Genomic DNA, 13942 nt, shown 5'->3' on the forward strand with positions numbered 1-13942 from the left:
CCTGTGCCGCGGGCGGAACGTGACGTCGCTAAACAGCGCGCCCCCGCGTTACGCGCAGGCGCGCAGGCTGCACGCGGCCAATGACATTCGCAGCGGCCAGAAGCACTTCCGCCGGGTCAACGGAGCGCAGTCGTATCCTGACATATCGGCAGCGAGTGTCAAGACTACGAACGCAGCGGTTCGCGTGATTTGTGTGGCGTCGTCCTCGTGGAATGAAGCGTGGAGGCTGTCAGCCATTAATAAAATTCGAACGCATCCCGTTTTTAAAGAGGACTGTCAAGAGGAAGTAGTAACCGGCCATCTTTCCTCTGCCAGGCGGAGCGGAGCGGAACCGCCAGCGGAGCCGCTCTTCACTTATTATTGTCTCTTTCTGGCTGAGCAGAGCCGCGGTCTGTCCGAGGCGCTCGCTCGCTCTCTCTGTCAGTCAGTGCTTCCCCACTGCACTGGCCCCAGCGTTCCGACTCGCGCGCGGCACTGACTGCCTGAGACTGACTCCCCGCCCCACTCCACTCCAGTCAATATATACAGATACACTCTGGCTCCTCGGTTTCGTGTTTTTCATGTTTCCGACAGGTATATCCTCCCCTAATCCCCCAGCGCCAGCTCAGGAGGCTAGACAGGCAGCTGATGGTAACGGAACCGGCGGCTTCCCGGCCTCCAAGAAGCGGAGAGTAGCGCTACCCGAGAAGGACGACAGCGGCTCCGTGTCCTCGTCTCCCTCCAAGAACAGCAGCACTTGCTCTCCGTCCGCCTCCGTCCACTCCAGGAAGAAGCTGAGGTTCGAGGAGCCGCTGGACGCCGCGGGACTCGATGTGAAGATGGCCGAGGAGTCGTGTGCGAACAGGGCCAAGCAGGTGCTCCTGAGCGGGGCCGGAGCCCTCGGAGCCTCCGGAGCCCTCGGAGCGGCCGCACACCGGGCCAACGGACTGAACAAGACGGCCGGAGCGGCGCCCTTCTGCGGCGGCAAAGCGGGCACGGCCAAGAAACTGGTCATCAAGAACTTCAGAGGTAATTCTTTACATTGACATTCATCTAGTTCAGTATCGGCATTCTCTTCACATAAACACACAAATGAATGTCGAATATGTACGTTTTTGCAGTACTGTAGACTGTTATAAATATGAAGCACTGGAACTGGCCATTCAGAGACAGACGCGGTCAACTGGAACAGAAAAAAAGACTTCTAATGTAACAACTTTTACCAAACAAAGTGGTCTGTGGAAAGTCAGAGGTTATTTTTACCGATATAAAACATTTATCTTGACCAAAGAAACTGGTTGTTAAAAATTTCCCAAGTACTTTTTTTTTTTTAACCAAAAAACATCTTATGATATCATTTCTGAGGTAGTCAGTTAACTCAAAGACAAATCTCAATCTGTTTTAAGAAATATAAAACCTGTTGAAAAGTGTTAGCAGTTTCTTATACTGCAGGCCACTGTCATGCTTTCTGACAAACACCAGACATTTTTAAGCAATTTGGAATAAAAATTCCTTTCGTCTCACCCTTGACTATGCAATCCAAAGACTGCTGATGTCCCGAAACACATTTGTGCAGTGAAGTGTGGTGGTGGTAGCATCATGCTGCGGGGCTGACTTTCATCAGCAGAGGCTGTGTATCTTGTTAAAACAGAAGGATGAATGGATGGAGCAAAATACTGAGAAATGGTGCAGGAGAATGTTTTAGTCTAAAAATAAGGGAGAAAGTTAACCTTTCATCCTGGCAGTGATCCAAAACAACACTGGAATGGCTGGAAGAACAAAAAGTTCAGTGTCCTACAGTAGCTTAGTCAAAGTCCTCATCTCAATCCCATCAAGAATCTCTGGCACAATTTGAAAATTGTGGCCCACAAGAGCGTCATCCAACCAAGATGAACAACGTGGCATAAATGTGTCTGGATTCAGCCAAAATCACTCGTGAGCAGCATGCATACTTACCTCAAAAAACTTAAAAGTTCTCATTGCATCAAAAGGAAGCTTTTCCAAGTATTAATGCTGGGGTTTGAATACCTGTGAAAGCGGCATATTTTGGGTTTTAATATTTAATCAAAATATTTTGTAACATAAGCTACTGTTAAATAATTTTCAATCTCAGTTTTTGAAGAAAAATGTAAGATTTAAGTGTCAGAATGGGACCCGTTGCTGCTTCATGGGCGAGCTTCAGGGGGTCTGTGAAGCACCGGTTTATTTTGAAAATAATTCTTATTAGATATAAAGACTACATAGAGTGAAGATAGTTTGTAATACATGGAATCGCCATAGACTGTATTATATGAATGGGACAATTTTTTAGGAGATGTCCTTAATTTTCATTGGATTATACAAATGTTTGCATACAATTGTTGCATATGTTTAATAGCAAGAATTCTGTATGTAAAATTCAGGATTTCATGGACAGAATTATAAAAATTAATAAACTTGGGACCTAACTAAAGTCTATAATTTCTGTAGTTGGGTATGACATTGTGTATTTTAAATTGTAGCTTTTTAGATACTGCATAAGCAATACCTTTTTTTAACCCCGTTTTACTCAGTGAGCTGCTCTGCAGAGTACGCATGTCATAATCCCACCATTTTTCTTTCAGAGAAACCGAAGCTACCTGAGAATTACACAGACGAGACCTGGCAGAAACTGAGGGAGGCAGTTGAGGCTATACAGAATAGCACATCGATCAAATACAATCTGGAGGAGCTCTATCAGGTGAGAGGTCATGGCTTTGCCCTTCTCTGACTGTACTGTACGGTTGGTGTGTTTTTTTAAATAGCGCGACAGCTTTGGTGTTCCCATGTGCTCACCAGGCTGACACATTAATATTCTTTACCATACAGTAAGTTTTGAAATTAACGGCACACAGGATCAGACAGGCTAGTCTGAAGGTGTTTTTCTGGCTAGTTAGCTCTTACATTTTAAGTTGCCAGCTGATTTGAGGTTTGCCAACCTCAGGACCTTAAGGTGCTGTGGTGTTAAGGGCAGAAATCTCATATTTGAACCAATGATGTGCATAATGCTCCTAATATAACTCAATCTTGTGTTCCCTTTGTATTTCTGCTTCTGCCTGTAGTTGCGCAATTTAGGTAGTTTTCCGCATTCTTGTTAACCATTTCAGTCTAGGAATGTTTCACATGCATCGCATGCTTTAGAATCATCATGTAAATTACTGCTGAAGAATTTATAGTATATATTCATAGTGCAGGTAGTGTAGTGGTGAAGCACCTGGATTTATGACAAAAGAGCTGCTGTTGTACCGTTGACTTGGATTCTCAACATACACTGTTCCAGTATACGGAATATGTTTTAATTATGGTGACTGAGTTGATATGAATAAAAAATCAAAAAGTTATGCTGATATAAAGGTCAGTTGTGCTCCTCTGTTTCTTTGTGACAGGCGGTGGAAAATCTCTGCTCCCACAAAATTTCTGCAAAACTCTATAAGCAGCTGCGGGCTGTGTGTGAGGAACACATAAAGGCACAGATCCACCAGTTTAGGGAATATCCTTTATGATGTGTGGAAAGCGGTGCTCGTTTGTTCGTGAGAAGACCAGAAAAACAGCTAAAATCTTGTCAACCCTGTAGGTTAAGGTGAAACCTATTTAAAAAAAAAAAAAAAAAGACAGAATAACATTAACCGATTTTTGGATGTACAGTACTTATTGGTGTTTTCTGTGACATTGTTTTTTGCAGTTCTTACTGGAACAAGTATTGCATACATTATGCACATCTTAATTTATATTAGGAAATATGACAAACTTGAAAGCTCAAGAGCAGAAATTGCTGTTGTATTTAGTAAAAGAAAGTCAAGCTTGGCTGGCAGCAGTGTGAAGGTGTAAGCAGTGCGATCCCTCCCACTTAAGTGGGTTCTATAACTCTGAGTGTGAGGTCATCTTTAGACGTTTGCTTTGAGTTTGGGGTAAACGGGCACGGTGCTGGTCTTTAACTTCGCCGTCACGGAGGCGCTGGATAGCGGACTCTTCCTGAAGAAAATTGACAGGTGTTGGCAGGATCACTGCAGGCAAATGGTAAGTTGTGCAGTTTTATTTCCTGCTGCTTCAGTGCTGGATGTCATACAGCATGAATTTAGTGCCCTTTCAAGCATTTAATTCATTGACTTTTTTTTATATATATATACAGTATATAAATCTGCACTAACATCTAGGAATTATTTACTTCCTCCAGTCAGGCCTGTATTTAAGTGCAGTATGTAAAATGTAAGAATTATTCTGTTTACAGTTTTAATATTAGTGACTGTTTTTTATTACAGATCATGATTAGGAGTATCTTTCTATTTTTGGATCGCACTTACGTTTTACAGAACACAATGCTACCCTCAATTTGGTAAGCTTACATAACCAATTTGCAGTTTTGTTGCGGGGTTCGTACACGACAGAAGGTGTAAAAGCGTCCATGTGTGCCTCTCTAACACGGCTGCGGGTGTCCCCAGGGACATGGGTTTGGAGCTATTCCGGTTTTACATCATCAGTGACCCGAAGGTCCAGGGACGGACGATCGATGGCCTCCTGCTGCTGATTGAGCAGGAGCGCAGTGGCGAGGCTGTGGACAGGAGTTTGCTGCGCAGCCTGCTGAGCATGCTCTCCGACTTGCAGGTGAAGCTCACGTTCCTTCTACCGTCCCACTGCAAGAGCATCACATTTGCAATACGCTCTTGGATAACACTACTGCACTCAGATGCTTAGAAATTTATATTTTGACACTGAATAATAAATTAATTGTGATTAATACACAAATAAAAATGGCAAGTAACATTCTGGTCTTACATTGTGTTTTATCGCCGTTTGTCTTGTTTTCTCTATGTGTTAAAGTTCAAAATATGTTTGCTTTATGTGCTTTGAAAGACTGTACTCGCTCCTCAATGTACCAACACAATATGGTATAGAAGTCTGTTCACAACTGCATTTGTTTCAAACTCCAAAGCCACATATATCAACCCTAAACCTAAAAGAATAAAATAACAATATAAACATCCATCTCTGTATTCATTCTTTCAATTCTGTATAAAGTGTAGATGCAGGTATAATAAAATTTAAAAATACTCTTAACTTTGTTTTTAGTAAGTGAATAAACCTTACGTTCCATTAAAAGTAAATTAAAAACTTAAAATGACAAATGAGCTAAATAGAAATGAGGAAGTGAGTTAAGGTGGTACTGCCTTCCTATTCTGTTTGGGTGTGATTTACTGCAGTCTGGTGCCTGAGCACATAAATGCAGGTCATATGTACTTTGTCACAAAGAGAAACATAATGAAAGGGATAAGTGACCAGAATGCAGTTCAAAATAAAAAGGGGAAAATGTATGTTTGGAAATTCCTTACTAGGCCAATCCTTAAAATAAGGATCCGGTGTACTGGACGTTAATTTTGACCTTTTGCTCTGTAATGTCGTAATGGGATTAACGCGCATAGTTTCCTTCACGTTTAACTAGTAAGTAGTAGAAAAATGCAGAAGTGCATCAGATATTTGGGGATGTAAGGCAACAAGTGCAAACGAGAGACCAAAGCAGTGAGAACGTGGTGTTTGTCCTCTCTCTACCAGATCTACCAGGATTCATTTGAGCAGCGTTTCCTCGAAGAGACCGGCCGTCTATATGCAGCTGAAGGCCAGAGGCTGATGCAGGAGAGGGAGGCGAGTTATTGTACCCTACTCCCCCCCCCAACCCCTCATTTCTAACCTTTCAGGAAAAGTAGCCTAGAGGTTACAAAACTGCACATGTATATTTCAGATACTGCATTTTTTTATGTATATATTGTTTTCTTATTTCCTGGAATTATTTAGCAGATGATAAACATTTAATATATTTGATATGACTGTTTACAGAGGTTTCTGATATTAGCCAGATTGAATTTATTCGTAAATGTCACCATTGCATATGCGTTATCTTTGTGTTCTGGGATAGTTTGAAATCTGCCATGCAGTAGTAGACTGACTATATAGTTTGCTGTCTATTACTTCCATATGTCATTTTATCAGGGTCCTCTTACATCCTCAGACGTGTATAAAGTTGAATGCTTTTTCTAATATTTAACTGCTTTGCTGATTTTATACAGAAAATTTCTTAAATTTCTCACTGTTGCAATTTTATTGAATGGCATTTCCATGGTCAGGTTCCAGCATACCTTCATCATGTCAACAAGCGCTTGGAGGAGGAGGCAGACAGAGTGATCACGTACCTGGACCAGGGCACGCAGTAAGTCTTAGCCACTTGTCCTGGGCTTGGAGACAGTGAAATACTAGTATTGGTGTTTCTTCCTCGGTAACTGCTGCTGCTTCTGGCTGGACTTGCAGGAAGCCTCTCATCGCCACTGTGGAGAAGCAGTTGCTGGGGGAACACTTGACTGCCATCCTTCAGAAAGGTATTCGACGCAGGCATGGGGAGAAAGTGTAATCTCCACACAGACTGAGGGGGATTGACCCCATGTCCTCTCGCACCACCCAGGCGCTGTGGTTGAATATACATCTGCATGTGTTTTGTTGGAGTTGTGGCCCTCTGAAAAGCCTGCTTGGGTGTTGTGTCAGAGGAAGTTTTAACTTTTTTTTGTTTTGTTTTTTTTGTTTTTTTTTGTTTTTTTTAAAGGCCTGAATCACTTGCTTGATGAGAACAGAATCCCGGATCTCTCCCTACTATACCAGCTGTTCAGTCGTGTCCGAGGGGGAATCCAGGCACTCCTTCAACACTGGATAGAGTATATCAAGGTAGACTCGGAATCATTCTTCCCTCTTTCAGAGCAACACCATGTGTAAAGTTACACACAACCACCATGGTCTTGACCTGTAATTACTTACTCACAACATTCATCTACACTAACATTCAACTAAAATGTTATTAGTTGTAAATTGACTGAAGGGTCATTTTTGTAATCTAGAATGCCCACAGGGTTGGGCAGCCACTGGCAAATGAAGCCCCAGAGGTTCCCCCCCTTGACTTTTGGTTCTGAGTTTTTCATTCCTTTCCTCCATGGCCAGTAACTGCATGGATAAAGTAGCAATTCATTATATAGCCAACTATCTATTTGTCTTATGCCTTTGTTCAGCGCTCTGTGTCACTGTGTGAGAAGAGTGCTCTATAAAAATAAATTGAATTGAAATTGATTTTGTTGGCAGTACAGAGTGTAACTAATGAAGACTAATTACAGGACTGGAATATTTTTGTCACATGTTAAGAATGGGGATATTTATCATTATTTAAACAAAAAAGCATACCTACATTTATTCATGGTACACTTCTGGTAATTTGCTAGGTAACTCTTGCTCACCCAGCAGAGTGCAGCAGTGAACAAAGTCTCCTGTTAAAGGGAAGGGGAGGAGGGCTTCTACTCATTTTTATTGATTGGTTAAGAAATAAAAACTACATTTTGATGGTGTTAAGGGTTGTTTGCTGCTCACTGTCATTAACTAGATATTGATTCATCACTTTAATATTAATATTGCAACTCTTGCAAACCCTCTTACTTTACACTGAAATATGTGACAGGCTTTTGGAAGCACAATTGTGATCAACCCTGAGAAGGACAAAACTATGGTGCAGGAGCTGCTGGACTTCAAAGACAAGGTGGACCATATCATCGATGTCTGTTTCCTTAAGAACGAGAAGTTTGTCAACGCTATGAAGGAAGCCTTTGAAACCTTCATCAACAAAAGGCCAAACAAGCCGGCTGAGCTCATTGGTAAGTATGTTACTTCATCTCTGGAGGATCTTGTCAGCAATAAATGCAGAGAAGGGGAGTTTTATGGAACCCATGTGAACTGCTGTAAAATGTAAATTTCTGCTCTTTTGAGCCGCAGCTCGTAGATATATCTAACTGTGAAAGGTGGAGGGGCGGTTTCTTCGGTCAAGTTCTGTGCACCTTTAGCCAGGCTGCTGGAATATTATGAAACAGCAAGTTTTCTGTGAACTGAGTTGTGCAAAACGTTCATTTGTTCATCTTGCAGCTAAATATGTGGACTCAAAGCTCAGGGCAGGGAACAAGGAGGCCACAGATGAGGAGCTGGAGAAGATGCTGGACAAAATCATGATCATCTTTAGATTCATTTATGGTGAGGTATTCTGACAAAAATAAAGTGGTTTGTAGTTCAGATGTCACACCGTGTCCCACAGTGCTTTGTGTTTTAGCCCTCGGAGGAACCTTTTGTCATCCTCATTACTGTGCTGCTGTTGTGTACAGGGAAAGACGTGTTTGAGGCGTTCTACAAGAAAGATTTGGCAAAGCGGCTGCTCGTGGGAAAGAGTGCCTCCGTGGATGCCGAGAAGTCCATGCTGTCCAAGCTGAAGCATGGTCAGCTTCCTCGCCCTCCCCAGATCACCCAGGACACGTCCTCCACCTGTTTATAGATGTACAAAAGTCCCTAAGCATTGGCACACGAAGAAAAATTATTTAGCACAAGATGGTAGAACTTGTTTGAACAGCAGCACTTGTAGTAAAGTTGATGTGAAGTTGAACTTGTGGTCATGAAGGAAACAGGAAGCGCATTGCTTGTCTTTCACACCCTGTAGCTCAGCTTCAGGCCACGTGCAGCTCCACTTTGTCTTTATGCACATTGCAAAGCAGACAGTTACATATGGAACATTCAGAAATGACTTCTTTCGGGGTGGTTAAAACTAAGAAGGTGAATAACATAAAAATTGAATTTATTGCACAAAATGATGGTTGGTTTTGTTTTGTTTTCTTTGCCAGAATGTGGCGCTGCCTTTACCAGCAAACTAGAAGGAATGTTCAAAGATATGGAGCTGTCCAAGGACATCATGGTGCAGTTCAAACAGGTACAAGTGCATTCCTCTAAAAAGAAGGTTGCTGCACAGGATTTAAAAGTTAGTATATTGCACGTTTAAATCCCACTGCTTGGTGCAAGCAAAATGGTGTAAAGTGTTCCATTAATTATCATTGCGTATTTATTTAATGTTGGATCATTTAGTCTTCAGTGCTTCAGCTTCATTGACAAAACACCTTTCAAGCTACTCTTTGTAAGAACTGCATAAGCTGAAAACTCATCAGTATTGAACATCACTCCAGTCAAATGATACCAGCTATTTTAAAGCTTTGACGATGATTGATGCTATAAAGAAATGCTTCCCGTTTTTTGTTTTGTTCCAGCATATGCAATGTCAGAATATCCCAGGGAACATTGAGCTAACAGTAAATATCCTCACCATGGGATACTGGCCAACCTATGTGCCTATGGAAGTTCATTTGCCTCCAGAGGTTGGTTGGTTTTGCCGCCTTCATCCCTAATGCTACAGTTTTTTGAGACATGGCGTGTAGTACCTGTATTAGCCCTGACAACAGTCGGACAATTTAAAATTTTATTTTATGCATGTACAAAAATACTTTGGTGTGCTTGTAGGAATTTGACTTATTTGTTTACTTTCCCAGATGGTGAAACTTCAGGAGATCTTTAAGACGTTTTATCTTGGCAAGCACAGCGGACGGAAACTCCAGTGGCAGTCAACACTGGGGCACTGTGTATTGAAAGCTGAATTTAAAGAGGTATGAAGGTGGGCAGAGCCCATTGGGGAGTGTAGATTGGCCCACAAATTGCAGTACTACTACTCGACTCCTGCTGCTTGTTAGATGTGTCGTAATCTTACAAAAATGTTGTTTGATTATAAGTACTGGTCAACTTTTGTGGAAAAATTATGCAGCAGTGTTGTGCATGCAGAATAACTTAAGTGACTATAACTTTCAATACTTAATATAAATCATGGTCATACATCTCTTCTCCTTTCTCTTCACAGGGCAAGAAAGAGCTTCAGGTTTCCCTGTTCCAGACACTAGTGCTGCTCATGTTCAATGAAGGAGAGGAGTTCACCTTGGAGGAGATTAAAATGGCAACAGGAATAGGTTAAGATTTTTATATTATGAAAGTACACAGTAGATGTCATAATTTGGCACTGGGGTCCAGTGTATTTGACCACAATGCAAATGAGCATGTCATACCAGGGACAGCTGGTAGTATAGTGGTTAGAGCTGCTACCTTTGGACCCAAAGGTCATAGGTTTGATTCCTACCTCCAGCTGTAGTACCCTTGAGCAAGGTACTTACCCTGAACGATGTCTGTTATTGTGCTTTCCAGTAAAATTGCCGAGCTGTATAAATGGGTGAATAGTTGTAACTGGCTTAACAGTGCAAGTCGCCAAGTCAGCTAAATGAATAAATGTAAATCTCAAACTTTCCCATGTATAATTACATGCAGTGACGGGCACCACCATCAGCCAATGACATTGCTGAAAATATATGCGCGCAAACCAGGGGAAAAAAAAATAGCATTATTCCTGCACAACAGGAAGTAGCCCAATTGGGTGATTTCACAAACTGACCCTGTTAAGATAAGGATGTGTGTACTTTTTGTCCAGTACAGGCAGTCCCCAGATTACAAACAAATTTCATTCCTAAGTCTGTCTTTTAAGTCAGATTTCTACGTAAGTTGGAACAGTTAGGTACGGTTCGTATCTAATGTCAGGTAGTCAAATGTTTGCCTTAGTATATTGTGTGCCTTTCTATGGATAAAAACATTAAAGAAACGCTTCTCGATACACTAAAACATCTTTAACATAATACAATAATAAAAATAAATGTAACTACAGTTTTTATAATACAGGCATAGAAAGATAAATGTTACTACAGTATTTATAATAGAGAGAGGGGAGGAGGAGAGAGAGAATGTGTGTGTGTAGGTATAAAAAAATTAGAAACTTTCATGTTTGCTTTTCCAGTGTTTGGCTTTTCACCTTTTTCTGATCTCTTTATTTCCACTTTAGTTTCAGTTGTGATTGTTTTCCTTTTCTTTGATGCATCACCATCACTTGCATCACATTTACACTTTGGTGCACTGGTTACAAAGGGAGGGGGGGGAATAAAAGCAAATGCAATAACACAAGACACTTAGCAGCAGCATAGTCCAACTGAAAAGGAAGTCTTTGTCCTACCTCGGGCCCACACGCCCATGAGCCGGCAAACCGCTGTAGACGCGCAATGTTTTGATGCGTGTTGCAAAATAGCGCCTGTTTATTACAAATAATTGTATGTAACTCGAATTTTTAATATATTAGGCTTTACATGGGTTGGTTTGTAACTACGGGTTGTACATAAGTCGGACTTTCATAACCCGGGCACTGCCTGTATGTCTGTGGGGTAAAAGCTTTAAATATAAACAATGGTATTTTCCTTACACAAGTTGTTATGCACACTGCAGTATTGGTTTGCTCTGAAAGTCTTCAGTCTCAGAAAAGGGTACAGGATTGACTGCCACAGCCTACCTGTCCGCAGGATCTGAAGCAACACTGCTTTGTTTTTGCTGTTCTGCTGCTGCATGACGTGCAAAACGGTTTTGTTTTCTTGACACTGGTTTGGTCACCGCGTAGAGGACAGTGAGTTGCGGCGGACACTGCAGTCCCTGGCCTGCGGGAAGGCCCGTGTCCTTTCCAAATCACCCAAGAGCAAAGATGTTGAGGATGGAGACAAATTTTCCTGTAATGATGACTTCAAGCACAAGTTGTTCAGGATAAAGATCAACCAGATCCAGATGAAGGAAACGGTAAGCTTGCTTTTCTGTTGCACTTAACTCCTCGCTCATTCTTTGTCAGAATATAAAGCTGATGCCACTCAGCAGTACCGTTCTTCAGAGGTCACCTCTTAATTTGACTGCAGGTGGAGGAGCAGGCCAGCACTACAGAGCGAGTCTTCCAGGACCGGCAGTACCAGATCGACGCGGCCATCGTTCGAATCATGAAGATGAGGAAGACGCTGAGTCATAACCTTCTCGTCTCTGAGGTCTACAATCAACTCAAATTCCCTGTGAAGGTGAGGGAAGATCCTTCAGGCTTGAGGTCTCTTCACACACAGGAACAATTAATGGTTACAGAGAAGCTGAAATGTACGTGCCTTCCAGTGGTCTTAGTGGACTGTTGTAAATAGTTCAAAGCAGCTGAATCCTTTTCAGCATTCGAGAAAGGTATCGGAACAGATCTTATAGATATTTCTGTCCTGATTTAACAACTACACATAAATTTGCGACACTATCTCATGATCGTCTTTAGATTTCCTATCAGTCTAACAGCAGCTACTTGTGTAATGTGTCAGCAGAAACGGTAGTGTCGGACCAACCGACTGCTTTGACAAATGTGTCTTCATCTAAGACTCTTTGCTTGTTATGAAATGCACTTTGTTTGCTTGTTGTATTTGAATTTGTCTTTTAAATGTATCAATGTAATGTTCAGCTCATTTCATTTATGCTGCTGTATATGGGAATTATACAAGTTAATCTGAAGACTACTTTGTGAAGATTCAATACTATGGAGACCTTATTGGGGTCAATCAGTCTCAATCTTCCTCCTGCAGCCTGCTGACTTGAAGAAGCGGATAGAGTCACTAATCGACAGGGACTACATGGAACGTGACAAGGACAGCCCCAATCAGTACAACTATGTGGCCTAGAGCGAGGGTGCTCTGTGCAAGATGACCAGCTTTCAGCTTCCCTGAACACTTGTTCTGCGCTAAACTCCAGCAGATGGCTCACCGTTCCAACCAGCGGCTGACAGCACAATGGACGTGCGCCTTCGGACCAGGACTGGGTCGAAAGCCAGGTTTACGGTAGACCCCATATGCTCCTTTCAGAGGGCGATGCCCCTTTTAGCAGTGCTGGTCTGTGGGAACGAATACCATAGACAAAAAGAACAAAATAAAACACACAAACATCTTGTTTCAGGAAGTGTATTTATTTTCAGATTTGGATATGTCAGATTTGTATGTGGCGTTCTACTTTTTGTACTTTTTTGTTTCTCTATATACACAATGCAAAAAATCTAATACCGCTTTTACCTTGTTTAAAAAATCTAACAGAAGGTTGTTTCAGTACTATAGTAAGACACCCATTTGAGTATTTGACTGGTTTAATAGCACGATTGACTTTTTGTGCAGGAAAGACCTGAATAACTAGTAAAGTCGGAAATTCTAAAGGCTTTGCACTGAGTCACATGGCAATTCCATACATATTTACAGGAAACCAATGATGAGTTCACCATTCTGCTAAATTTGTACATATGCCAAAACAGGCCAGTGCTTCATTTGCTGCAGGGATTTTGTAAGTTGCAAAACACTAAACGTATCCTTTTTTTTTTATATATATATATTCTCACAACTCAGTTTTCAGATGAGCTTTGTTTGGGGAGGAGGGAGCACACAAAAGGACCAAGCAATTGTCCAACTGTGCTAAGTGCAATCTTTTATTAGTATTACTTTTCAGCCCCTGTTGAAATAAATTTCACTGACTTGTGTTGAGGTCTAACAAGGAATGGAAAAATATTCTGAACCTTAATGCTGTCCCTAGTTAAAGATTAAACAAGATGTCAGTGCTTTACATGTTAATTTTATCCTTACAATATTATGTGCAGCATAAAATTATTTTCCATGTAGCAGGGCTGTAACCAACTTGTTTTGCTGTATAGATAAAGAAAATGGAGCAGAGAACCAAATGTGTGCATTTAAAAGCATTTCTACATTTTCAGTAATTTGTTGGTCTGTTCTGGGAGTTTTGTTGGTCACCTTAAAGGTGCTTCAAGGTTGCGAGGAGCTGAGGGTACAAGTAATTCAGTTCAAGATCCATGTTGGATGAAAGCAAAATGCTCCATTTTACCATAATACTTCATCCTTATAGTATATAGTACTGTATAGTATTTGGGGGTGCAGGTGAGAATTTGCCATATTTGTCGTACTTATGGCAGATTTATTCAGAGCTATTTTTTACCCAATGTCCTGTGGATGGTGGTCCACACAATCTTGTTTCTGAAACAAAGAAGTGCCAAGTGTCTTTTTTTTTAATTCCATCCATTTAACAGGACAGAGATCAAGGGCCGCTGGTCCGCACGGACACTAACATGAGAATGAGAGGCTGTTGTGTTGTCTGTGGAAAAATAAAAGCAGTTTACAAGGTTTCTGAACCT

The 13942-nt window shown here is 41.5% G+C and overlaps 1 protein-coding gene across 1 annotated transcript; it reads left to right on the top strand.

Moving 5' to 3' along the window:
- The first annotated feature begins 84 nt into the window (after positions 1 to 84).
- Positions 85 to 13925, top strand: LOC108923190 (cullin-4A-like). The gene is made up of 20 exons (XM_018733806.2): positions 85 to 1008; positions 2583 to 2698; positions 3384 to 3487; positions 3945 to 4014; positions 4257 to 4330; positions 4437 to 4599; positions 5545 to 5634; positions 6114 to 6196; positions 6295 to 6362; positions 6584 to 6702; positions 7481 to 7673; positions 7939 to 8043; positions 8172 to 8282; positions 8682 to 8767; positions 9099 to 9206; positions 9378 to 9491; positions 9740 to 9845; positions 11366 to 11538; positions 11652 to 11804; positions 12342 to 13925. The coding sequence occupies exons 1-20, from the start codon at positions 561 to 563 to the stop codon at positions 12435 to 12437; spliced, it is 2580 nt and encodes an 859-aa protein (XP_018589322.2). The 5' UTR covers positions 85 to 560; the 3' UTR covers positions 12438 to 13925.
- Positions 13926 to 13942: the final 17 nt, after the last annotated feature.

Source organism: Scleropages formosus, chromosome 13 (genome assembly GCF_900964775.1).
Source record: "Scleropages formosus chromosome 13, fSclFor1.1, whole genome shotgun sequence".
In the NCBI taxonomy this organism is placed as follows: Eukaryota; Metazoa; Chordata; class Actinopteri; order Osteoglossiformes; family Osteoglossidae; genus Scleropages; species Scleropages formosus.